At 41.6% G+C, this 25,659-nt stretch overlaps 1 protein-coding gene across 9 annotated transcripts in view; it reads right to left on the bottom strand.

The window, feature by feature from the left end:
- Positions 1-25,659, bottom strand: part of NRXN1 (neurexin 1) — a 1,679,151-nt gene that overhangs the window by 739,064 nt on the left and 914,428 nt on the right. For all 9 annotated transcript variants that reach the window (XM_040430258.1, XM_040430259.1, XM_040430265.1 and 6 more), the window contains 2 exons: positions 16,261-16,642; positions 8,359-8,549 (listed from right to left, as the gene is read on the bottom strand). In XM_040430258.1, coding sequence (XP_040286192.1) covers positions 8,359-8,549; positions 16,261-16,642 — 573 coding nt within the window. The remainder of the gene's footprint in view (positions 1-8,358; positions 8,550-16,260; positions 16,643-25,659) is intronic.

Here is a 25,659-nt window from a genome sequence, read left to right as displayed (position 1 = left end):
AAACAAGTGTAGTAAGAAAGAGAGAGGCAAGAATAGAGGAAAAGATGGAGAAAGGGAAAAAAGGAGGGAGGGAGATTAAAGGATACAACATTCAGAGCAATAGAGAGCAGGAAGGTGGACACGAAGGGAGGGAAGAAGGCGGGAGAGGGATGATTGACAAGACAAAAGTAAGGAGAGACAGAGAGGAAAGGGAAATGGAGGGAAAGAATGAATGTGGAAAGGAGATTATAAAAAGAGAGGAAGGGATGGGCAGTATTTGTGAAGAATAGGACCTTTGATGACGTCACTACGTTCATCACATGGTCCGTCACATTATCCATCACCATAGTGATGGATCATGTGACGGACCATGTGATGAGCGTAGTGACGTCATCAAAGGTCCTATTCCTCACAGAACAAGACAGAAGAGATGCTGGCTGCGCAAACAAGTGGATTAAGGTGAGTTAAATTATTATTATTTTTTTTAACCCCTCCAGCTCTATTGCACTATGCATTCTGTATTCAGAATGCTATTATTTTCCCTTATAACCATGTTATAAGGGAAAATAATACAATCTACACTACAACTAACCCAAACCTGAACTTCTGTGAAGAAGTTCGGGTCTGGGTACCACAGTCAGTTTTTTATCACGCGCGTGCAAAACACATTGCCCCCGCGCGATAAAAACTGAACATCGGAACGCAATCGCAGTCAAAACTGACTGCAATTGTGTACCTACTCGCGCGGGTTTGCCGCAATGCACCGCGACACATCCGGACCTAATCCGGACCCGCTCGTCTGCAAGGGACCCAAGTGTCTCAGATTTTATCATATCCGAGTGAGGACTTTGTCCATATACACTCACCTAAAGAATTATTAGGAACACCATACTAATACGGTGTTAGACCCTCTTTCCCTTCAGAACTGCCTTAATTCTACGTGGCATTGATTCAACAAGGTGCTGATAGCATTCTTTAGAAATGTTGGCCCATATTGATAGGATAGCATCTTGCAGTTGATGGAGATTTGAGGGATGCACATCCAGGGCACGAAGCTCCCGTTCCACCACATCCCAAAGATGCTCTATTGGGTTGAGATCTGGTGACTGTGGGGGCCATTTTAGTACAGTGAACTCATTGTCATGTTCAAGAAACCAATTTGAAATGATTCGAGCTTTGTGACATGGTGCATTATCCTGCTGGAAGTAGCCATCAGAGGATGGATACATGTTTTCATTCTGTTTACGCCAAATTTGGACTCTACCATTTGAATGTCTCAACAGAAATCGAGACTCATCAGACCAGGCAACATTTTTCCAGTCTTCAACAGTCCAATTTTGGTGAGCTCGTGCAAATTGTAGCCTCTTTTTCCTATTTGTAGTGGAGATGAGAGATGAGTGGTACCCGGTGGGGTCTTCTGCTGTTGTAGCCCATCTGCCTCAAGGTTGTGCGTGTTGTGGCTTGACAAATGCTTTGCTGCATACCTCGGTTGTAACGAGTGGTTATTTCAGTCAACCTTGCTCTTCTATCAGCTTGAATCAGTCGGCCCATTCTCCTCGGACCTCTAGCATCCACAAGGCATTTTCGCCCACAGGACTGCCGCATACTGGATGTTTTTCCCTTTTCACACTATTCTTTGTAAACCCTAGAAATGGTTGTGCGTGAAAATCCCAGTAACTGAGCAGATTGTGAAATACTTAGACCAGCCCGTCTGGCACCAACAACCATGCCACGCTCAAAATTGCTTAAATCACCTTTCTTTCTCATTCTGACATTCAGTTTGGAGTTCAGGAGATTGTCTTGACCAGGACCACACCCCTAAATGCATTGAAGCAACTGCCATGTGATTGGTTGACTAGATAATTGCATTAATGAGAAATAGAACAGGTGTTTCTAATAATTCTTTAGGTGAGTGTATAATGCTTGCATCTACTTTACTAAGTGCATTATTATTTTATTTCTGTGATTTTCTTCAATAATATGGCCAGGGACATCTGCACATTTATATATTATACCGTGCAGGATATTTTATCTGTTTTTTCTGTGATTTTTTTGTTTATGTAGGTTCATTTAGGTTGAATTTAGATGTGAGCTCCAATGTGGACAACGGCTGATGAGAGTGATGAGAATGTCATTGCCGAGCTGCAGAATATGGAGGTGCTATATAAATGAATAAAATAACCAGATCAGAGAGGGGAAGAGAGAAAGACAAGATGGAGGATTTATAGGAAGAGGACAGAGGAGTGAAGGAGGGGGAGCGAGACATCAAAAGGTGAAGATACCCTATAGTACAGGAAGGTATCTTATATCCAGTAGTCTGGTGACACATCACACTTCGGCTCATCCAGGTTTCCTATATCCTGGGGCTCGGTCTGTACACTGATATGTGTTTGTTACATCCATTGATACATGCATTGGTTGGATTTGCACTACTGAAGAAGCCTCCAGCCTGCGGTAGTGCAGACCAAGGGCTACATAATGCACCTTGCAACGTGTCCAAAATCTGGACATGTTTTCATAGGACCTTCAAAACCCTTAACAACTCTGCCTTCAAATCAATAAACCTCACATAAAATTACTTGGAGATGACATGTTTGTTGCTCGGTAGTTTTATTTGTAGGATTTCAAGTAGAAGTCAATGTGACATTGTAAGACTGCCATCTAGTGGTTGGAAGCATACATCGTTTTCATTGCAATATTACATTTTACTAAAAACACATGCTTCTGTAGGCTTTATTTTTGTGTTAAGGGAAATTCTATTGCAGTATTTTTTCTGGCAACCTGACCAACCATCTGGGCCCTAATAGCATTATGAAAGTGGCTACAATAGTACAATAGCACCTATTGGGTGACCCCCTCAAAGCCAATAGGATGTGTATAGTATGTACATCCTTTTCACTGACTGCTGTCTCATGGGCAACGCTAAAGAGAAATTATCCGACCATCTTATTATTTTTTTATAGCCCCCACCATAGACTATTTATTGCAGTATTTTGTCTGATATGTATTGATAAAACTGTGTCTTATGTTGCAACATATTTTTGCTCAATATGAAAAGTAAATATATTTTTCTAATGGAGATTGGTTACGTATCCCCTTATCTGATCAAACTGTTTGGGGCACTATAGGATTGTCAGTGACTTTTTGGGCTCAATTATGCCCGAAATAATTGCAGAAACCTGTGACAAAACCGATCCATTTCTGTAGAGAACATTATGATTGATGTCGCCATCTACTGGACGATAGTTGTATTTTATTATTAGCATCATTTCCAGGACACACAGAGAAAAAAATCAGTTCTCGTCAAAAGGTTCTTCTACCGAGGACCACAGTAACTGGGGAAGGGAAATAACACTTACACGGCGCCTCCTTGTCATCTGTTCAGCTGCAGATCTACCCGTTTCTGGACTCCTTTTCTGTTGTCCAAGATGGACGCCCCGCTTCTCAGACTGATGCACACTGAGCATTTGTTAGGGTCCATTCACACGACTCCACATCTAAGTCTACTTTCACACTGGCGTTTTGGCTTTCCGTTTGCGAGATCCGTCATGGGCTCTCACAAGCGGTCCAAAACGGATCAGTTTGCATCTAATGCAGTTTGCCTCCGTTCCGTCTCCATTCCGCTCTGGAGGCTGCCTGCAGCGTTCTGGTGTCCGTCTGATGAAACTGAGCCAAATGGATCCGCCCTGACACACAATGTAAGTCAATGGGGACGGATCCGTTTTCTCTGACACCATCTGGCACAATAGAAAACGGATCCGCCCTCCATTGACTTTCAATGGTGTTTAATGGCTATGTTACAGATAATAAAAACGGCTGCAGACGGTTGTATTATCTGAAGGGATCCGTCTGCGCAGATCCATGACGGATCCGCACCAAGCGCGAGTGTGAAAGTTGCCTAAACTGCATTTTTTGAAGATCGGATACAAACCCATTCATTTTAATGGGATGGCAAAAGGTTCGGATAGCACGTCCATTCGGCGAACCCTCCAAAAATGTAGAACATGTCCAATGCTTGTCCGTTTTGTGGACAAGAGTAGGCATTTCTAACACGGTGGAATGTGCGGGATTGCAAAATGCGGGACGCGCGTGGCCGGTATCCGTGTTTTGAGGAGCCACAATTTAAGGACCGCAAAGTGGATCTGGCCGTGTGAACGGACCCATGGTCCTCGGATTGGCCAGCGCTGGGAGCAGGGCTGGACAGGTAGGAAGTGATTCGGACTAGCGAGGCACAGTGTGAACCAGGTCCTCTGAGAAGCAGTGCAGCCATTTTGGATGACAGAAAAGGAGCCCGGGAATCGGAGGATGAAGATGAAAAGGTGAGGCGGGCACCAGGTAAGTGTTCTGTCCCTTTCACACTTACTGCCAATGTATTTTCGTGAACAGGAGGGTCGCTATAGTCTAAACACGTCAGAGATAATTGGACAGTGTCAGAGCGAAGGAATGACAATGGCCGGCTGTCAACGCATCTGTGCTCCTCCAGGAGGAATAACCACCGCCCAGCTTTCTAGGAATTGAAGATGGTTATTTATGGGGAATCTAAGTATTTACGAAGGCAGACATGTCAGGCGAGGTGAGGGGTCCTCGTTAATGACTTCTGAAAAATATCCTTCTAGTTGAAACCGACTGCACTTTCCAGCCCCTCTCGACGCGTTTCTCCTCTACACCCCATTACTTACTTCTACGCCAGTTATGTCATGTGAAATCACAAGTCAGATTTAGCTCCATTTCATATTTACCTAAATGGCATTTAAATTGCTTAAAATCCTTGAAACAAAACTGAAGAGAGAAGACTGCTGTGGAAATGGAGGAGAAGGCCTTTCCAGAATAGAGGGCGTCTCAGCCGTGTCCCAGCAAAAGGCGAAATTTGCCACTTTAAAATGGCTTCTGTGCATGAGCCTAACCAGTAGATTGAGCAGCGAGCGGGGGCTCATCGGGGTGTGCCAGCCTCTGCCAGTATAGTGCACTCACTGGATAATGGAAATACACTGTGCTGCATGCATTTTACAAGAACACTGATTGCTGTCATTACATGAGAATCTTCTTTTATTAACTTCCACGGATCAAAATTTTCCTTTTAACAGCGAAGGTACAACAAGCAGAGATCTTAAAAGGGGTTTTCCCATCTCAGACAATGGGGGCATATCGCTAGGATATGCCCCCATTGTCTGATAGGTGCGGGTCCCACCACTGGGACCTGCACCTACAATAAGAACGGAGCCGGGAAATGAATGGAGGGCTCACTGCGCATGCGCAGCTGCCCTACATTCATTTCTATGGGGCCGCCGAAAATAGCCGAGCGCTGCCTCGGCTAATGCCGCCCGCCCCATAGAAATGAATGGGAGCATGGGCCGCGCATGCGCAGTGCGCTCCCATTCTCTTCTATGGGAGCAACGCTTGGTGGTGGACGGACCCCGGGAAATCCGGGTCCTCCAGCCACAGCTCTCCCCACTTTGTTCTCGTTGTAGGTGCGGGTCCCAGCGGTGGGACCCGCACCTATCAGACAATGGGGGCATATCCTAGCGATATGGCCCATTTGTCTGAGATGGGAATACACCTTTATAAGCATAAGGAATGGACACACAAAGTATGTTAGAAAAGGCTATAACTTGCTTTATACAACAAAATATCTATCTATCTATCTATCTATATTATATGCATCTATGTATCTATCCTCCTGTCTAGTTCTACCATCTATTAGTGTTAAGCGAAGCAGAAGTTGGTCGGAAGTGTAGGAAAACTTCCTTTAGCAACTAATCTGAATTTCCTTGCGCTTTGTGGTAACAATTCAGGTTTTCCTAACATGGAGGCTGCACAAGTTACAGAGCAAAACTAAGTGTAGAGGAGACAAGTCCGGAAGAGCAAGATCAGCCATAAAGCTCCACTATATCTATCTATCTAATATCTATCTATCCATCTATCTATCTATCTATCTATCTATCTATCCGTCTATCTATCTATTATCTATCATCTATCCATTATCTATCTATTATCTATCTATCTATATCTCATATCTATCTATCCGTCTATCTATCTATCTATCTATCTATCTATCTATCTATCTATCTATCTATCTATCTATCATCTATATCTATTATCTATCTATCTATCTATCTAATATCTATCTGTCTATTATCTATCTATTTATTTATCTATCTATCATCTATCTATCTATTACAGTTGCAAGAAAAAGTATGTGAACCCTTTGGAATGATATGGATTTCTGCACAAATTGGTCATAAAATGTGATCTGATCTTCATCTAAGTCACAACAATAGACAATCACAGTCTGCTTAAACTAATAACACACAAAGAATTAAATGTTACCATGTTTTTATTGAACACACCATGTAAACATTCACAGTGCAGGTGGAAAAAGTATGTGAACCCCTAGACTAATGACATCTCCAAGAGCTAATTGGAGTGAGGTGTCAGCCAACTGGAGTCCAATCAATGAGATGAGATTGGAGGTGTTGGTTACAGCTGCCCTGCCCTATAAAAAACACACACCAGTTCTGGGTTTGATTTTCACAAGAAGCATTGCCTGATGTGAATGAAGCCTCACACAAAAGAGCTCTCAGAAGACCTACGATTAAGAATTGTTGACTTGCATAAAGCTGGAAAAGGTTATAAAAATATCTCCAAAAGCATTGCTGTTCATCAGTCCACGGTAAGACAAATTGTCTATAAATTGAGAAAGTTCAGCACTGCTGCTACTCTCCCTAGGAGTGGCCGTCCTGTAAAGATGACTGCAAGAGCACAGTGCAGACTGCTCAATGAGGTAAAGAAGAATCCTAGAGTGTCAGCTAAAGACTTACAAAAGTCTCTGGCATATGCTAACATCCCTGTTAGCGAATGTACGATACGTAAAACACTAAACAAGAATGGATTTCATGGGAGGATACCACAGAGGAAGCCACTGCTGTCCAAAAAAAACATTGCTGCACATTTACAGTACGCACAAGAGCACCTGGATGTTCCACAGCAGTACTGGCAAAATATTCTGTGGACAGATGAAACCAAAGTTGAGTTGTTTGGAAGAAACACACAACACTATGTGAGGAGAAAAAGAGGCACAGCACACCAACATCAAAACCTCATCCCAACTGTGGAGTATGGTGGTGGGGGCATCATGGTTTGGGGCTGCTTTGCTGCGTCAGGGCCTGGACGGATTGCTATCATCGAAGGAAAAATGAATTCCCAAGTTTATCAAGACATTTTGCAGGAGAACTTAAGGCCATCTGTCCACCAGCTAAAGCTCAACAGAAGATGGGAGTTGCAACAGGACAACGACCCAAAGCATAGAAGTAAATCAACAACAGAATGGCTTAAACAGAAGAAAATACGTCTTCTGGAGTCGCCCAGTCAGAGTCCTGACCTCAACCCGATTGAGATGCTGTGGCATGACCTCAAGAAAGCGATTCACACCAGACATCACAAGAATATTGCTAAACTGAAACAGTTCTGTAAAGAGGAATGGTCAAGAATTACTCCTGACCGTTGTGCACGTCTGATCTGCAACTACAGGAAACGTTTGGTTGAAGTTATTGCTGCCAAAGGAGGTTCAACCAGTTATTAAATCCAAGGGTTCACATACTTTTTCCACCTGCACTGTGAATGTTTACATGGTGTGTTCAATAAAAACATGGTAACATTTAATTCTTTGTGTGTTATTAGTTTAAGCAGACTGCGATTGTCTATTGTTGTGACTTAGATGAAGATCAGATCACATTTTATGACCAATTTGTGCAGAAATCCATATCATTCCAAAGGGTTCACATACTTTTTCTTGCAACTGTATCTATCTGTCTGTCTGTTTTTTTTGTCTGTCAGTCTATCCATATCTTTCCATCATCCATCCATCGGTCTATTCCATTTATACAGGCTTGAATGGAGTAGCGGTCAAGCATCCATGATGGTGTTCCATTCAATGACTTTGGAAATAACAGAATCAGGTCAGGATGGTTCTCGGACGTTTCTCTTTGCCTCATAACAATGTCAGAAGGGAATGTTTATGGGGAATGGGTTAAACTATTGAAATCTCTCCGTGGCCTTCCTTATCAGTGAAGAAGTCTGAGAGTTTTGCTCTGAATATGTCTATGGGGTGTTGCTTCAGTGGCGGCTTTAACCAACCAGGTCCAGAGAGATGACAGGCCAGTCGCCTACCAGCTTGTAGACAAGTCTGCTCAATTATTTGTAGGAGCAAGACCCGGAATGAGTATTCGTGAGCGGCCATTCACATGGGTTCATAGATGATATTCAGGAGGAGGACAATACACAGTCACATAATGAAACGCAACCTTCACATGGTGGAGAATATATTGGGATCTAATTTGATTCATTCAGGGACACCATATCCATCTGAATACTCGCACTTACTTTTAAGATCCAGGTTTCTGGCTCCCGCTGTGCTCTGAGTGGTGATCTTGGTGTCTATTTTCACGGTATGGAGATTGCTTGTGTCTCTGGAGATCATCACGTTGTGCCATTGGTGGTCATTCAAGGGTTTGTTAGAGCTGCCTTTAATTAGGTTTGCGCCATTGCCAAGATCAAAAACGTAATGCAAATATCTGAAAGAAAAAAAATAGAGATTTTGCATGACTCTGACATTAAATATTCTTTTACGGTATTACATTAGTAATTACCTTTATGGTAACAATTAGAATAATGTTTATGGAACGGAAATAAATGATGTTCAAGTGGATATGAAAGTAAATTTAGCAATAATAAAATCTATTTCCCACTGTTTTCATCGTGACCAGGGTAATAATGCAATCATATTACATTCCCTGCTGTACTGCACAGAAGCTAGGAATTTCCAGACAGTACTCCGAGGCCCTCTAGTGGTCACTTACACGAATGTCACACATTGAACAATTCACTGTAGAAACATTACAAAAATACATCTACAAGATACTGTATAATCTCAGTGCAAATGTCATGTCAAGAATGTAATAATGTTGTGAAAAATAGGTTCTTAATTACCTTGATTTACCATAGCCCTATCATAAGGAGAACACTTTGGGTGTGGGTAGCAGAGATATGCAGCAATGTTTCTCGACCCCAGTGCAAAACTCGGCATTATGTGAAACCCTCCACGGGTTATAATGATGTCATATTATAAAATTAGCATCATACTGTATCTAATTTCTTACAGTTGAGAGTTTGCTACAATTGTACCCAATCTTCGCAATTCTTTAGGAGTTAAACAGTTTGGACTAAACTAATACATTGTAGCATTGATATACTGTATAACATTATTTAGGCTGCATACATTATGCTTTATGTATCACTTTCAGCCTTTGAATGTGTACTAGAAAGTTTTAATTCACTGACTGCATGCAAGGATCTTGAAATAGTGATTAAGGAATTGTCCGGGACCATCTAATTATTTATTTACAAGCTGATGGACCCGGCTTCGCTCGGGTATATTTAATTTATTTCATTTAATGTTTGTGTGTGTCGTTAAAAGATATCAACACTATCCACTATAACAGTGACATCTACAGCACCCCGCCCCCAAAACAGTGACCTCCACAGCCCCCACCCCTTAACACTGACCCCCCCCCACAGTGCCCCATCCCTTAAAATTGGACCTCCACAACAGCTTACCCCCTTAACTTTGACCTTTACAGCAGCCTTCCCCTTTAACAGTGACTTTCACAGCACACCACCCTCTTGACAGTGACCTACACAGGGTCCCGCCCCCATAACAGTGGCCTTTACTGGATCGGGGGCGTGTCCATTTGAACAGCTGACTCTAAAACTGCAGCACTGTGCTGTCTGAGTGTGAGCTGCAGGGAGAAAGTCACCCTCCCTCCCACCCCTGCAGCTGACAGAAGTTGATTTTTACTTTCATTTTTTTCAATCCCCGTCAGCTCAGGAGTGGGAGGGGCGTGGCTTAGCTTGGGGTGGGGTTTTATGTATTTTGAGGGTGGACACATTGTGGGAGGGGGCGTGTCTGGGCTCTTTCCTGCAGGAGTGACGCCCTTCTGGGCACCTTACTGGCTCATTTGCTTACCAAATAAACTGGATTGTCAGAGGATAAAAACATCTATTGCTGGAACAAAGGCACATCTTGAAATAAGGTTCTAAGTGCTATTAGGCCACGGCTTTACTTTAATAGCGATTATCCTGGTGACAGATTTCCTTTAAAGCTCACCTACAGCAGTGAAGATAAATGGCTGGGTTGTTATGGAAAACTGGAGTAAAACTGTGTACACTGCGTGCAGAATTATTAGGCAAATGAGTATTTTGACCACATCATCCTCTTTATGCATGTTGTCTTACTCCAAGCTGTATAGGCTCTAAAGCCTACTACCAATTAAGCATATTAGGTGATGTGCATCTCTGTAATGAGAAGGGGTGTGGTCTAATCACATCAACACCCTATATCAGGTGTGCATAATTATTAGGCAACTTCCTTTCCTTTGGCAAAATGGGTCAAAAGAAGGACTTGACAGGCTCAGAAAAGTCAAAAATAGTGAGATATCTTGCAGAGGGATGCAGCACTCTTAAAATTGCAAAGCTTCTGAAGCGTGATCATCGAACAATCAAGCGTTTCATTCAAAATAGTCAACAGGGTCGCAAGAAGCGTGTGGAAAAACCAAGGCGCAAAATAACTGCCCATGAACTGAGAAAAGTCAAGCGTGCAGCTGCCAAGATGCCACTTGCCACCAGTTTGGCCATATTTCAGAGCTGCAACATCACTGGAGTGCCCAAAAGCACAAGGTGTGCAATACTCAGAGACATGGCCAAGGTAAGAAAGGCTGAAAGACGACCACCACTGAACAAGACACACAAGCTGAAACGTCAAGACTGGGCCAAGAAATATCTCAAGACTGATTTTTCTAAGGTTTTATGGACTGATGAAATGAGAGTGAGTCTTGATGGGCCAGATGGATGGGCCCGTGGCGGGATTGGTAAAGGGCAGAGAGCTCCAGTCCGACTCAGACGCCAGCAAGGTGGAGGTGGAGTACTGGTTTGGGCTGGTATCATCAAAGATGAGCTTGTGGGGCCTTTTCAGGTTGAGGATGGAGTCAAGCTCAACTCCCAGTCCTACTGCCAGTTTCTGGAAGACACCTTCTTCAAGCAGTGGTACAGGAAGAAGTCTGCATCCTTCAAGAAAAACATGATTTTCATGCAGGACAATGCTCCATCACACGCGTCCAAGTACTCCACAGCGTGGCTGGCAAGAAAGGGTATAAAAGAAGAAAATCTAATGACATGGCCTCCTTGTTCACTTGATCTGAACCCCATTGAGAACCTGTGGTCCATCATCAAATGTGAGATTTACAAGGAGGGAAAACAGTACACCTCTCTGAACAGTGTCTGGGAGGCTGTGGTTGCTGCTGCACGCAATGTTGATGGTGAACAGATCAAAACACTGACAGAATCCATGGATGGCAGGCTTTTGAGTGTCCTTGCAAAGAAAGGTGGCTATATTGGTCACTGATTTGTTTTTGTTTTGTTTTTGAATGTCAGAAATGTATATTTGTGAATGTTGAGATGTTATATTGGTTTCACTGGTAAAAATAAATAATTGAAATGGGTATATATTTGTTTTTTGTTAAGTTGCCTAATAATTATGCACAGTAATAGTCACCTGCACACACAGATATCCCCCTAAAATAGCTAAAACTAAAAACAAACTAAAAACTACTTCCAAAAATATTCAGCTTTGATATTAATGAGTTTTTTGGGTTCATTGAGAACATGGTTGTTGTTCAATAATAAAATTAATCCTCAAAAATACAACTTGCCTAATAATTCGGCACTCCCTGTATGTGGAGGCTGAAGGACCTGCGAACTTCTATTGGCTGATAAGGTCATGTGACCAAGCTTCTATTGGCTAATGCATTTTTTGGGAAGATCTCAGGAACGGTACGTCCTAGAGAGCTGAGACCTGGTCTAAACCCTTCCCGGACACCTGATGTACCTGTGTGCCAAATTTTGTGATTGTAAATGCCACGGTGCAGATTCCTTTAGCGGACATACACACATACACTCAGCTTTATATATTAGATTGTATTATTTATTTATTTTTTACTAAAAGCAGAACATATGGTTTAATAAAAAACAATCCAAAAACGCACTCACCTCTTCAATCCCCCCATTGTTTCAGTGTCACCTGTGGTCCTGCAGTCTTTGTCTACATTTCTGCTATGATGACATCACAGACAGCCACACGACAGCTGCAGCCAATCCCTGGGCTCAGCAGTCTCATGGGTACACACAAGCATCACTGCCTAGTCCAGTCATTAGCTGCAGCAGCCATGTCATTGCTCCAGGGAAGGAAACAAAGACCAATGGGAACCAACAGAGCAACAGGGGATTTAAAAGGATTTTTATTTTTTCTAATTTTATCAAATATGCTGCTCTTAGGGTAAGTTCACATGGAGTTTTTGTGCACAGATTTTGGTGCAGATCCCTTTCTAAAAACCAACGCAGAATCTTTGCAGAACCTGACTCCCATTGTTTTCAATTGAAATCTGTCCTGCCGTTCACTTCGCCGCAGTTTATTTCCATGTGGTTTTCCAGACCATGTCCAGAAAGGTCATGTCCTTTAGTTCCTGCCATGGAACTAAATCCACAGTATGAACTTGGCCTCAGCCAAATTTCTTAAGATCTCATACAACTCCATTAAATGGGCTCACAAAAATCACTAATAACACAGGTATACACCCCTGAATAATAAAATGTGCTAACAAAAAAAGGACCAAAACAAAAATCTTCATCACAAGAAGCTGGGGGGTGAATCGGTAAAACTGCTCTTTTTTCTTAACATGCACCACAGTTGTTCACAGGCTGGGCTGTTACCAGGGGTGGACTGAGAAGCCTCAGGGCCCCCGGGCAAAATAAATCAAGGGCCCCCTTACAGGCCCCACCCATGTTCTGCCGCAAGCCCCACCCACGTGTACAGGGCCAGGCCCCTCCTGAGTCCTACCCTATACAGGTAAGTATTACGATTCGCGACTAGGGTGGCCACTTGCTTCACCCCAAAAAGGAGGACATTCTAGGCCACACCCTCAACCTGATAAACCACGCCCCTCTCCCAGTAAGTGCCCGGCAAAAGAAAAAAAATATGTCACTATAGCGCTTTTGCTTTACTGGACTCTGCGGGATGGAAAAGCGCTGTATTATTAACCTAGTTCAGCAGTCCTGAGTCCCCCATTCACAGTAGTTATTAACTCCTTTCACTAGTCCCCTCTTCAGTGAAGATGGGACTGCTGAAGGGGTTAATAAACACTGTGAACAGGGGACATTTGAAAGGGGTTAATAATTACTGTGAAGGGCCTTCAATAGTTATTAACCCCTTTCAGCATTCCCCCATTCACAGTATTTATTAACCCCTTCAGCAGTCCCCCCTTCACTGAAGAGGGGACTAGTGAAAGGGGTTAATAAATACTGTGAATGGGGGACTGCTGAAACGGGTTAATAACTACTGTGAAGGGCCTTCAGTAGTTATTAACCCCTTTCAACAGTCCTTCATTCACACTGGTATTTATCAGACTTTTTTATAACTTATTTTTCTCCCCTTTTCACCCCGGCCCTGCCACAGCCCACAGCAACAGCAGCGCCGCCAGCCCAGCACAGTCTTTCAATTTATTTCAGACCAGACACGGCTGAGACGCAAAGCTGCCTAGGCTACCACTTAACCCAAAACCACTACCTCAGCGAACTCTGTGCCCACGCTCCTCAGAGATCCCTTCCTTCTCCCGCGAATCCCGCAGCACCAATGAGTGCGCGAACAGCGCTGCGGTGTGTGTGTGTGTGACGTCAGTGCGGTGCAGAAGGAACACAGTGACGACTGACGTTATGTGCACTGCTGCGGCGGGCCCCCATCCTGGCCGGGCCCTTGGACCACGTCCGAAGTGCCGACCGCGCTCAGTCCGCCCCTGGCTGTTACTAATCCTGTTAGCCTCAGGTTAAGAGTAACCATAGACCCCGGGCCAACCATTGTCCTATCTCATATAGAGCTGATCTCTAGCTGGGATTACCAGAACATGCCCGGTTGTTTTATCTCAACAGCGAGTCTTGAAATTGTATGCATGGTTAACAAACCCTAATGGCACACTATCCGGGTATAATCAGATTTCAGTGTGTGTTTGTCTGCTGTCGGCTAATATACCCATCCCAGCTGAGAGCACACACAATGTAGACTGACACGGACTGCCAATTGTAGAGCAGGTTTTCTCAGGGTCGTTCATTAGCTACACTTGTATGATACTTTCCAAGTGACTCCTGTCTTCCAGCATGACTTACATACAGTACAGTCCGTCCAGACTCCCAGCATGGGGCGGCTATTTTAGGTTCTATGTCCATATTCTATTGTTCCCGTGTCCTCTATAGCTCTGGGCTACCCCTGAGCTCTGTACTGAAAAGATTTAGTTATTTCCCTGGTGAAAAGATGATACTGATAATATTCATTGTGGTGGATAAGTCGTGAATGCTACTGACTGGAGGACACACATTATTGTGCGTTGCTTCTCATAAACATCATATTTTATAAAGAGTTCTCTATGTGCACGGTGCTAATGGTGAACAGAGCTCAGTAGTGTTAAAGGGACACGTTCTTGTGTGGTCTAATTTATGAGGAAAACTGATTATGTATGATATATATAAAGCCAAATCAGTTGTACACAGAAGAATGGTTTTCTAAAAGCAAAATGCCAAATTCACGTATACAGTATCTGTGCAGACACAAAACATAAAGGGGGTCATTTACCATCAGAAATACGCCTATATTAGGCATATTTCTGGTGCAGATTGCGCCACAATTTTTGACTTTCCCTGCTCACGCCAGGGGTAAAAAAAGTGGGTGTGGTGTGGGAGGGGAATGGGACGGGCCGGCAAGGAACCTCTCCTACATTTAGGCCAGTGCTGCATATGCTGAAGTCCGCGCCTCTACCTATCTTTGGTGGATCCAAATTGACTCCAATTGAACCTAAATATGGGGAGAGAAAGGCCCCTTTCAGTCGAGAGAGTTCCACAAATCGGACTTACAGCATGAGTATGTGGCAGCTCCTGTTCTGACCTCTCAGCACTGACAGGTTCACATAGCATTATATTGATTTATGATGCTATGTAACGCTTACAGTTCTGGAATGTATTGGATAACACTGTTAGTGTTATCCACAGACCTCCTGCTCAAAAGGACAAGAATACTTTGTTTTTCAAGGGACCATTGACTTAGTTAGCTGAATAGCTTTGGATGTACACTTGGAGGTGCTCTTTGTCATTAGGGAGACCAAAAAGTATAAATACTGCTCTGCCTTTCTGGGAAACATAGGCTTTGTGTTTTATTTATTTTTTATTTAAAAAAAATTGGGGGGGATTCTGATGCCAGTAGACATAAGATACTAAAATGTGCATGTATATTTCCCAGAAAGGCAGAGCTGCATTCGCTCGACTACAATACTCCTCATGTATACTTTTTAATCTCTGTAATGAGAAAGAGCACCTCCATACTTACATTCAGCTAGCCAAGGTGATTTTTATTTTATTTTTTCCTCCTGAGACACCTAGTAATCTTGTTCTTATGGAAGGAGATCTGGATTGCATATGTTATTTAGAGAAGTGTGATACTGGGATATTTGGTACTTTTGAAAGGAGAACTCATTTCCAGTGGAGAATTACACCTTTGTCTCTTTTTGTGCTTTGCATTTATTCAAGTCTTAGAAGAACAGAGAATGTTATATATAAATTTTCAGAGCATACCTGGGTCAGAAATAAATTTTTTAAAAGTTCCCTGAATTGGACACAAAAAGACTGTCAAGAAATTTGCTTCTCACTAATTAACACTCTAAGGGCTCATTCACATGAACATACTTTTGGTCTGCTTCTGATCTGCATATTTTGCGGGTCAGATGCGGGTCATTTCAACGGGGCCGCAAAAGATGCAGACAGCATACATGTATGGTGTCCGCATCTTTATATCTGTTCCGTGATTGCGCAAAAAAATAGAACATGTCCTATTCTTGGACGCATTACGGACAAGGAAAGGCACATTCTATAAGGGGCCGGTATCCGTGTTTTGCGGATCCTCAATTTGCGGCTGCAAAACAGGCAATGGTCGTGTGTAAGAGCCCTAAATATTGAGTCTTTTGCATAAATGATGTTTGGAATGCTTATAAATGTTCTTCGGCATATAATCGAAACATTTGAAAAAAAATTATCTAAAAACATTGAAACAGCCAACTGTGAAAAACAAAATTTGCGTTAGTCGCCACAACTGTACAATAATTGTTCCTGGTTCACTAAACATATAGCAGTACTTACCCTTTGACTAGTTCAACTACAATGAAGTCATTGCCATCACCACTGTTGTAAAGTATGAGGCCATCTGGAGATGTGGTCTTGAACTGGAAGAAGAGGTGCATGGAGGTGTAGGCTTGTAACGTGGCCAGGGCAACATAGCTAGCTTTGGTCTTGAAAGTGACTGGATCTGCAATAATGTTTCTGAAACCAAAGCGAGCGTTCAGTTCGCAGTAATCTATGTCCCCATTTTTACACAAATCAATGTAGGCCATGCCATTGAATGACAAGCTCTGTAGATGGCCAATGAAATTGGAAGGCACAGCCGACAGGTAACGACGTTCAGTTATTATCCCAGTTTCAATGTTGTGGAACTCCAGCCGTGTGTGATCGCCAGCCATTTGACCTTAGAAAAAATTTGAAAGTGTCTTTTTTAGTGATATACATAAGGAATCCATACAACATGCTACATTAATGGGGTTATTCAGGTGATACAAATTATTTTCAAAAGCTACAGAATGGTGTAAAAAAATATTTTAAAAATCATACCCTGCCTAATGTCCCCTGTCACTGCTGTTCTGATGCTTCTCTGATCACCCACCTATCTGTACTTCCTGGTCTCTATCGAGACAAAGGAAATGCTCAATCAGCCAATCCCTGCCACTATGGAGACCTGACTCAGCCGGTGATTGGTTGAGATGATATTTCAAGTGTCAGAACATGTGATTGGTGAGGCAAGTATGATTTTATTTTATTTTTTAAATTACACTATTCTGAAGCAATTGAGAAAAAATTGTATCACCCAGACAACTCATTTATACTTCATCTCAAAGCCAATAAAACAATGAACGCAAAACCATTAATTTTATTAATAGCAAATGACCTCCTTTGAACACAACTTTGCTTATTTAAATCCAGAAAAGTTGGACTTGCAAGTTACAAAGGTTACAATAACAATCTTCATTTTGTAGGCACAGTTAGGGAAGAGCAGACTGTTTACACACTGAACGCAATAATAAATTAGTATGCTGCTCCCCCTAGTGGTGACTTTAGTCAGCCAAAATGTTATAATGTATCACTATGCCGCAGATGTGGAGCTGTGTGTATGAAACATCAGCTCTGACTGCTATAGAGATATATAAAGCAAGTAATCAGGACATTAAGGTGGACCTAGAAATGGCTTGTTCTTCAGAAGTTGAAGATTAACTTATAGAGGATTACTGCCCAAAATGTAAAAACGGCATTAGAAAAGTAAATAAAGATAGATTAGTAGCTAAAGTGGTATCACATCACAATCTCTGAGTGGCCAAAAATATCTAAACACATGTAGAATAAACATGTTTTGCTTTTCTTCTTTTTTTTCCAAAGCTGGTCATCTCATGCTAGAGGAAAAGGAAAAGAGGAACACATATGTATATTGTCATTTTCTCAGCATATTCAATCACTACCATAGAGAAAGTTTGCTATGAGTTCCTGAGAAGCTTTCCAAAGGCAACAACCTATGCGGGTATACTAATTGTTAGTAAATATATCAAACTACTTTACTTTACTATACTTTAACCCCTTAAGATCTGCGCCGTACATGTAGATGTCCGTGACTTAAGGACCAGTGCCGTACATTTACAGCGCTGTGATCGGGCGGCTGCAGGAGATGCGCTTGCCCAATCCGCGGCAGGGGTCCAGCAGTCACTGATAGCTGGACCCCTGCTGCATGCGCCGGCATCAGTGAAATCACCGATGCTGGCACATTAACCCTTCATGTGCTGCGGTCAGCGGAGGGAGGGAGAGAGCACCTTAGGCATCGTGGCTGCCTTCCGAGAAAGCCTGTGAGATCCCACAGTGGAACAAAAAATAAAGTGCAAAAAAAGTTTTAAAAAAAAGTTTTACAAAAAAAATGTAAGTTTCAAGTAAAATAAAAAAAGTCCTTTTCCCAAAATAAAGTAACAAAAAAATTGTAAAAAATAGCGAAAATAAGAAAAGTAGACATATTAGGTATTGCCGCGTCCGCATCGACCGGCTCTATAAAATGATGACATGAACTAACTCCTCCAAGGAACACCGTCAAAAAAATTAAATAAAAACTGTGCTAAAAAAACTTTTTTTGTCACCTTACATCACTAAAAGTGCAACACCAAGCGATCAAAAAGGCGTATGCCCTGCAAAGTAGTACCAATCTAACCGTCACCTCATACAACAGAAAATGATACCCTACCTAAGACAATCGCCCAAAAAATAAAAAAATCTATGCTGTTATTGTGTAAAACTTACCGTAAGTAAAAAAAAAAAGTATACAAATTAGGTATCGCCGCATCAGTAGCAACCTTCTCTATAAAAATACCACAAGAACTAATCCCTCAGGTGAACACCGTAAAAAAAAAAAGAAGTGTCAAAAACAGCCATTTACTGTCACCTTACATCAGAAAAAGTGTAATAGCAAGTGATCAAAAAGTCATATGCACCCCAAAATAGTGCCAATCTAACCATCATCTCATCCCACAAAAAGTTATACCATATCTAAGACAATCGCCCAAAACATAAAAACATTATGGCTCTCAGACTATGGAAATGCTAAAATTATATATTTTTTTCAAAAATGATATTATTGTGTGAAAACTTAGATAAATAAAAAAGTTGACTTATTAGGTATTGCCACGTCCGTAAGAACCTGCTGTATAAAAATATCACATGATCTAACCCCTCAGTTGAAAACCGTAAAAAAAAGGCAAAAAAGCCATTTTTTGTCACCTTACATCACAAAAAGTGTAATACCAAGCAATCAAAAAATCATATGCACCCCATAATAGTACCAATCAAACCGTCATCTCATACCAAAAAAAATGAGTCACCCAAAAAAATAAAAAAAAATACGGCTTTCAGAATGTGGAAACACTAAAAAAAACTATTTAAAAAAAATGCTTTATTATTTAAAACTGAAATAAACAACCAAAAAAAGTCATACCACATGATCTAACCTGTCAGATGAACGTTGTAAATAGCAAAAAATATAAACGGTGCCAAAACAGCTATTTTTTGTCGCCTTGCCTCAAAAAAGTATATTATAAAGCAACCAAAAATCATACGTACCCTAAAATAGTACCAACAAAACTGCCACCTTATACCATAGTTTCAAAAATGGGGTCAAATTTTGGTAGTTTCTATTCTAGGAGTGCATCAGGGTGTCTCCAAATGTAACATGACAGCTTAAAATAATCCCAGTGAAACCAAAACCTGTATGGAATTCCTTTCCTTCTGCACCCTGCCGTGTGCCCATACAGCGGTTTATGACCATATATGGGGTGTTTCTGTAATCTACAGAATCAGGGCAATAAATATTGAGTTTTGTTTGGCTATTAACCCTTGCTTTGTTAGTGGAAAAAATTGATTAAAATGGAAAATCTGCCAAAAAAGTGAAATTATGAAATTTGATTTCCATTTTCCATTAATTCTTGTGGAACACCTAAAGGGTTAACAAAGTTAGTAAAATCAGTTTTGAATACCTTGAGGGGTGTAGTTTCTAAAATTGGGTCATTTGGGGGGGGGGGGGGTTCTATTATGTAAGCCTCACAAAGTGATTACAGACCTGAACTGGTCCTAAAAAGTAGGTTTTGGAAATTTTCTGAAAAATGACAAGATTTGCTTCAAAACTTCTAAGCCTTCTAATGTCCCCCCAAAAAAATGGCATTTACAAAATGATCCAAACATGAAGTAGACATATGGAGAATGTAAAGTAACAACTATTTTTAGGGGTATTACTATATATTATAAAATTTGCTCATTTAAAAAATGTATATGGGCCCTTTGTTCACCAATAAATGCTTCAAGGCTGGTGGCCTTCTTCAGGATTCAGGTGGTGCTATTTCTCCTTATGGTGAGTGCCTAGTAGGCGTAAGGAGTGATGTAGGCCAGGAAATGCTCATGTGGGATAATGATATGCAAATTAGCTCTCTTTCCCAGAAGGGCATTTTCTGATTTATAAGACTACGCCTAGAAGGTGCTCTCAATAAGGATAAACAGTACACCCTCAATCAGTGATGGCTAACCTTCGGCACTCCAGCTGTGATGAAACTACGATTCCCAGCATGATCCATTCATTTCTATCGAGTTTTGAGAACAGCCAAGCAAGTATACATCTTGGGAGTCATAGTTTTACCACAGCTGGAGTACTGGAGGTTAGTCATCTCAAGCCTGAATCCTAATGAAGGCCTCCCACCTAGTTTAGCCAGTTCTATCTGCTCTGTACTGATAGGATGCAGTTGCCTCAAATGGGCTACTAGTCTAGCTATTATCCAAGTTAATCCTTAAGGCCTGTTTAATAGGTTGAGCATGGACTTATAGGCAGCTATCTTACATCTGGTTGCATCACAGGCTCAGCTTTTTTTTATATTTTTTTGGAATGCAAGCTGATGATAGTTCAAGGGATCCTGTTGCAGATATTGCAATAGGGTCCATGAGCTTTGAGTTACTTCTGGAGGGACTATTAATAAATAAGCCTGTTATAAGTTCATTTGGTTAATAAGTGTGCAGCTGGTAGTTGGTGACCAGTTATAATTAGGGAATATACTACAACAGTAGTAATATAGCAGTGTAATAAGCAGAAAAAGAATGTAACAAAAATGAATGACGCACTATGCAATTCTAGGGGATATAAGTTTACATTCATGAGAATGAAAGAACTACTTCAACCACAGAGTTCAATTTCATCAGGTTCCTGCCGTGATCCTTACTCAGCATGGCCACTGTTGAAGAAGAGAAATTCGATTTGTGCTTTTTTTATTTTTGCAACAAATTGAACCATTTGAGTGTTACAATTGAAGTGAAGTTTCTCTTATTTTGTGTCTCTAAACAATAAAACATGAAACATATGCCCGTGAAATCTAGAACGTTAGAAATTGTATCATCTAAAGGATAGAATTTCTGATATATTCTCTTCCAATGAAATTCTCCATGCCTTTCAAGAAAGCAATAACCCAGTAGAAGTTAGCATCTTTGAAGGCTGAAATTTAAAGAGTATCTATTGATCCAAAAAAAAAACACACAATATCACTGGAGACAGCTGTATATTGAGCGTTTTTTTCCCTCCCTTTCCTGGTTTCCACAAAGCCTCAGTTTCTCTCCATGGTATAGACTATATGATGTACTGTAAAAGCTACAATGTGTGATCTCCATGGCAGCTCCCCCTCCTCTTTCACAGCAATTTCAGATGCAAAGAGACAGAACTGCATACCCCACTCCCCCCCCCCCCCCCCCCCGCCACCCCCCGGTCATGGTTTTTATTTACTTTTTTTTTTTTTTTTTTGGGGGGGGGCTGAAAAGGTTTCTGAACATTGGCAGGTAAATGAGTGGCATGCGACTGACGTGGGAAAGCTGCCAGTTATTACTTGCTACGTTTTATGTACTCACATACTGTATGCTATTGATTAAAAAATAGGGACGCTTTAAAGGGGTTGCATGGGGGGAAAAAATCTGGGTTTTTTTCAGAATCAGTGCCGCCCTTGTCAATAGGATTTGTTATTGCAGCTAAGCACTTTTCAAGTGGGGTTGAATGGCAACACAAAGCCCAGTCTGTGGACCAAAGTGATGCCGTTCCAGGAAGAAAGCATCCATGTTTTCTTTTATTTTTTTTCAGTCCTGTAACCTCTTTATCAGGTACTAGTTGTTGGAACTATTATGCAAATATACTAATATGAACAAGGCCAAGCATGTCACCTATAGCTTGCATTGTAGAGACATTGAGTTCCAAGGGAACTGTCTGAAACATTAGAGATATTTAACACCAGCCAAGAGGTGGCAGAAAAAAGGGAAATGTATAAAAAAAAAAACGACGCCAGAAACGTGGGTGATTTAGCTTGTTTTGTCTCTGGAATAGGCAACTGCGACACATTTATGGTGTATTTGTGCCACTTTAGTGTGATTTGTGCACAGAAAGTTGCAAGTTACGCCAGTCTCCTGGCAGAGTATAATCTGACGGAACCTTTGTAACAAATGCAAGTAGACTTTGAAAAACCCCTATTTTGTGTGGCAATTTTAACAAATGGCATGTGACATTTTACAAATTTGTTGCAAAAAAACACAACCCAGATGCTCCAAAAAATTACAGCAAAAATCTAATCTTAATATATTACCCCCAAAGTGTTTAACATGTCTATCCAGCTGCCTCAAATGTTTGTCAATGTGTATACCACTATGATAAATTGGGTTCTGTTTTCGTTCTACTTTCATTTGTTTTAGTTTTATTTTTTATAAATTAGGAAAGTCATAAAACACCCCCCCCCCATTGTGTCTAGGTGAGTCCCACAAATTTAGTCCTTGTAAAATTATCTTTAAAATATATATAATTACAGATGAGTCCTTCTTTACATTTCACTTTGGCTTAACATAGCGCATGTAACAGCAGTAGTTATGGCACCAGTAGGTATGGCCCCATGTGTTATCCTGGCAGCCCCCCCGTATTCACCTTTTAAGCCCTGTACAGGGATCTGGACTTGGCTGAAGGGGAGTCACCAGGTTACTACCTCTTGGAGTAGTCCCTATGTGGTTAATAGCTAGTGCAGGGTATCGAGGGTTGAGGCAGAAATATGTAGTCAGAGAGAGGCCGAGGTCAGGGCTGGTGGAGTGCATGATTAACAGACAGAGGTCGGTACACGGGCAGACAATACAACAGCACACCTTGGCAGGGAACTTAGCAAGCAAAGGAACCTTATTGTTTAGGCACTTTCCCTCAGGGGAAGGTGCCTTAAGTACTCCAAGAGAAAGATCAAGACATGAGAGCTGGCCCTTTAAGAGCTATAGGGAGCTCACTGCTTGCACCCTACATGCAGAAGTGAAGAGGCTTGGCTGGAAAGCAGGCCTTAGAGGGTTTCTGTCACCAGAATGAACCCTATTAAACTGGCTGACATTAGCAATGTGCTAATGTCAGCAGACCCTAACTCTACTATGCTTATGTGCCCCTTACTGCACCATTTTAACTTTGATTATATGCAAATTAGCCTATAGGAGCGGGGGGTGGGTTGCTTTTGCTCCTAGAGGCGCCGTCCTTGATTGACAGGGCCAGGCAGCGTTCATCTTCTCCTGCCAGCCATATGTGCTGGGTAAACGGCACTGTGCAGGCGCAAGATTTATCCAGCACACAGGGCTGGCAGGAGAAGACGAACGCTGGCCCTGTCAATCAGCGTTCCTTCCCGCCAATTACCTGCTTACATGCAGTGATCTCCTCCACAGCATAAGGAGGAGCGATTGCTATTCCATCGCTTGTCCACATGCTGGACAGTGGTTTGCAGTCGGGTTGTTCCCAGGGGCGGGTTTTGGAAGAAAGATCTGGATTGCCTGGAGCGTCACTTGATGTTTATCCTACATAAGTTTGTGTGTGGCCACCTAGTGGTTGTCATATGAATTGCAGTCAGTTGATGGTCGTGATATCGTATTGAATTTGTTTAATGAGAAAATGGAGTCCGTAACCAAACTGGAGCTATGGTGAGGGTGGACACATCTGAAACTTTCCAGCTCAGTTTCACTGATACAGTGGTTATTTTTATGTATGGACAAACCTTGTATGTTAGATTTGTGAAATGCATACAATTCTGCAGCACAAAATAGCCACAAGGGGGGGGCAAAAGGTAGTTGGGGGGGGGGGGGAATTTTACAGTCTCATGGAGTTTACTGTTGCATATTTATATGGTTTAGTGCAACAGTTTATTGGGATGGAACATTTTTCTCTTAACGTGTTTTTAATATCTATTGTGTGATTCAGATATTATCATTTTATAATGCTGTGTTTCTGACACCATCTAATCAACAGAATATCCAGATTAACAGTCACTGAAGTTATATACTGTCATTCATCGTGATGCAGTCGATTGTCTTCAACTTTTAACCCCTTAGTGACCACCCATACGCCTTTTTTTACGGCGGTCACTAAGGGGCCTTAGGCTGGGCCGCCACTTTTTTACGGCGGCCCAGTCTAAGCGCTGCAGGGGTCACCGGCCACTGCCCTGCTCTATTAGCCCGTACCGTCAGGAGTGATGATCCAGGCTGTTTAACACTTTACATGCTGCGGGCAATGGCGCCCGCTGCATGTAAATCGGTGACAACGGGAGTGGACTCCCTATGCGATCGCGGGGTGCTGATGTGTGTGAGGACTGGCTGGGGTCTCGTGTAGGCCCCAGACCAGCACTGATATTAAAATGCAATGTACTATAGGGATAATGTATTCCATTTTAAAATCAATCAGAATATTGTCTGTTATAGTCGCCTTGTGGGACTATCAAGTGATACATATCACGTAAATTATCCCCTACGGTGAACGCTGTAAAAAAAAAAAAAAAAAAAGACAGAATTGATAATTTATTCTTACAGTAGTTGCCACCGAAAAAAACTTAATAACAAGTGATCAAAAAGCGCCATTTACTCCAAAATGATACCAATTAAAAATACAAGTCGTCCCGCAAAAATCAAGCCCTCACACAACTCCATAGAAAGAAAAAGAAAAAAGTTATGGGTCTTGGGAAGCGGCAATGCAAAAACATTTTTTCTTTAAAAAAAAGGTGTTTTTTTTGCAAAAAAGAAGTAAAACGGAAAAAAAACTATGTATTTGTTATCACTGTAATCGTAGTGAACCAGAGAATAACGATATTATGTTATTTATACTAAAAAATGAACGCCATAAAATTTATAACGTAAAAACGCAGTGGCAGTATTGCTTTTTTTCCCCATCTCCCTCCCAGAAAGAAAGTTAATCAGAAAGTTATGTGCACCCCAAAATGGCGCCATTAAAAACTACAACTTGTAATTTTTAACCTTCTTATGCAGAGCAACTGATTAAGGCGCTGTTTAAACTGTAATCGGTGGGCATTGTCGTGTGCTAGAATATTGTATAAAGAATAGCGTTTGTTAATTAAAATAGAGATTGACAGTTCTTTGTGGGAAGTTTATGCTACTACATTTCCCTTTCCCTGATTTTACATTGCAGCCTGCAGTACATGTATGTTACCTGTAGATGTCCCTGTTGCATTTGCTATAAAGGGAAGAATAAATCTGATGGCAATATTTTCTATGTACATTGACAATAAATAGTGACACCTGCGGAAAGGTTTTAAAACAAAGTGCAATTTACTTGATTTTTAGAGACATTCTACAGATCATGGGATCTCTCCAACACATATGCATGTACTATGTACAGAAAGAGTCATACGAAAGCCAGAGAGATCTAAATAATGTCCAAGGATGCACAGTCTGAGAAACGAAGGGCAAAGGCAAAAAATATCAATAGGTAAATATGAAGCTAGGGTCAAAATGTGTAATAATAAAGAGCGATAGTCAGCAGGATCAACTGTACGGAACCAGGTGTATTGCATGCTAGGGTCGATCCTGCTGATTAAAAGGATACCTCTGTTGCAAAAATCTGTTTATTCTTGTTAATAAAGACTT

The sequence above is a fragment of the Bufo bufo genome, chromosome 4 (assembly GCF_905171765.1).
Source record: "Bufo bufo chromosome 4, aBufBuf1.1, whole genome shotgun sequence".
Classification (NCBI taxonomy): domain Eukaryota; kingdom Metazoa; phylum Chordata; class Amphibia; order Anura; family Bufonidae; genus Bufo; species Bufo bufo.
This window is presented reverse-complemented; position numbering and strand designations above follow the sequence as displayed.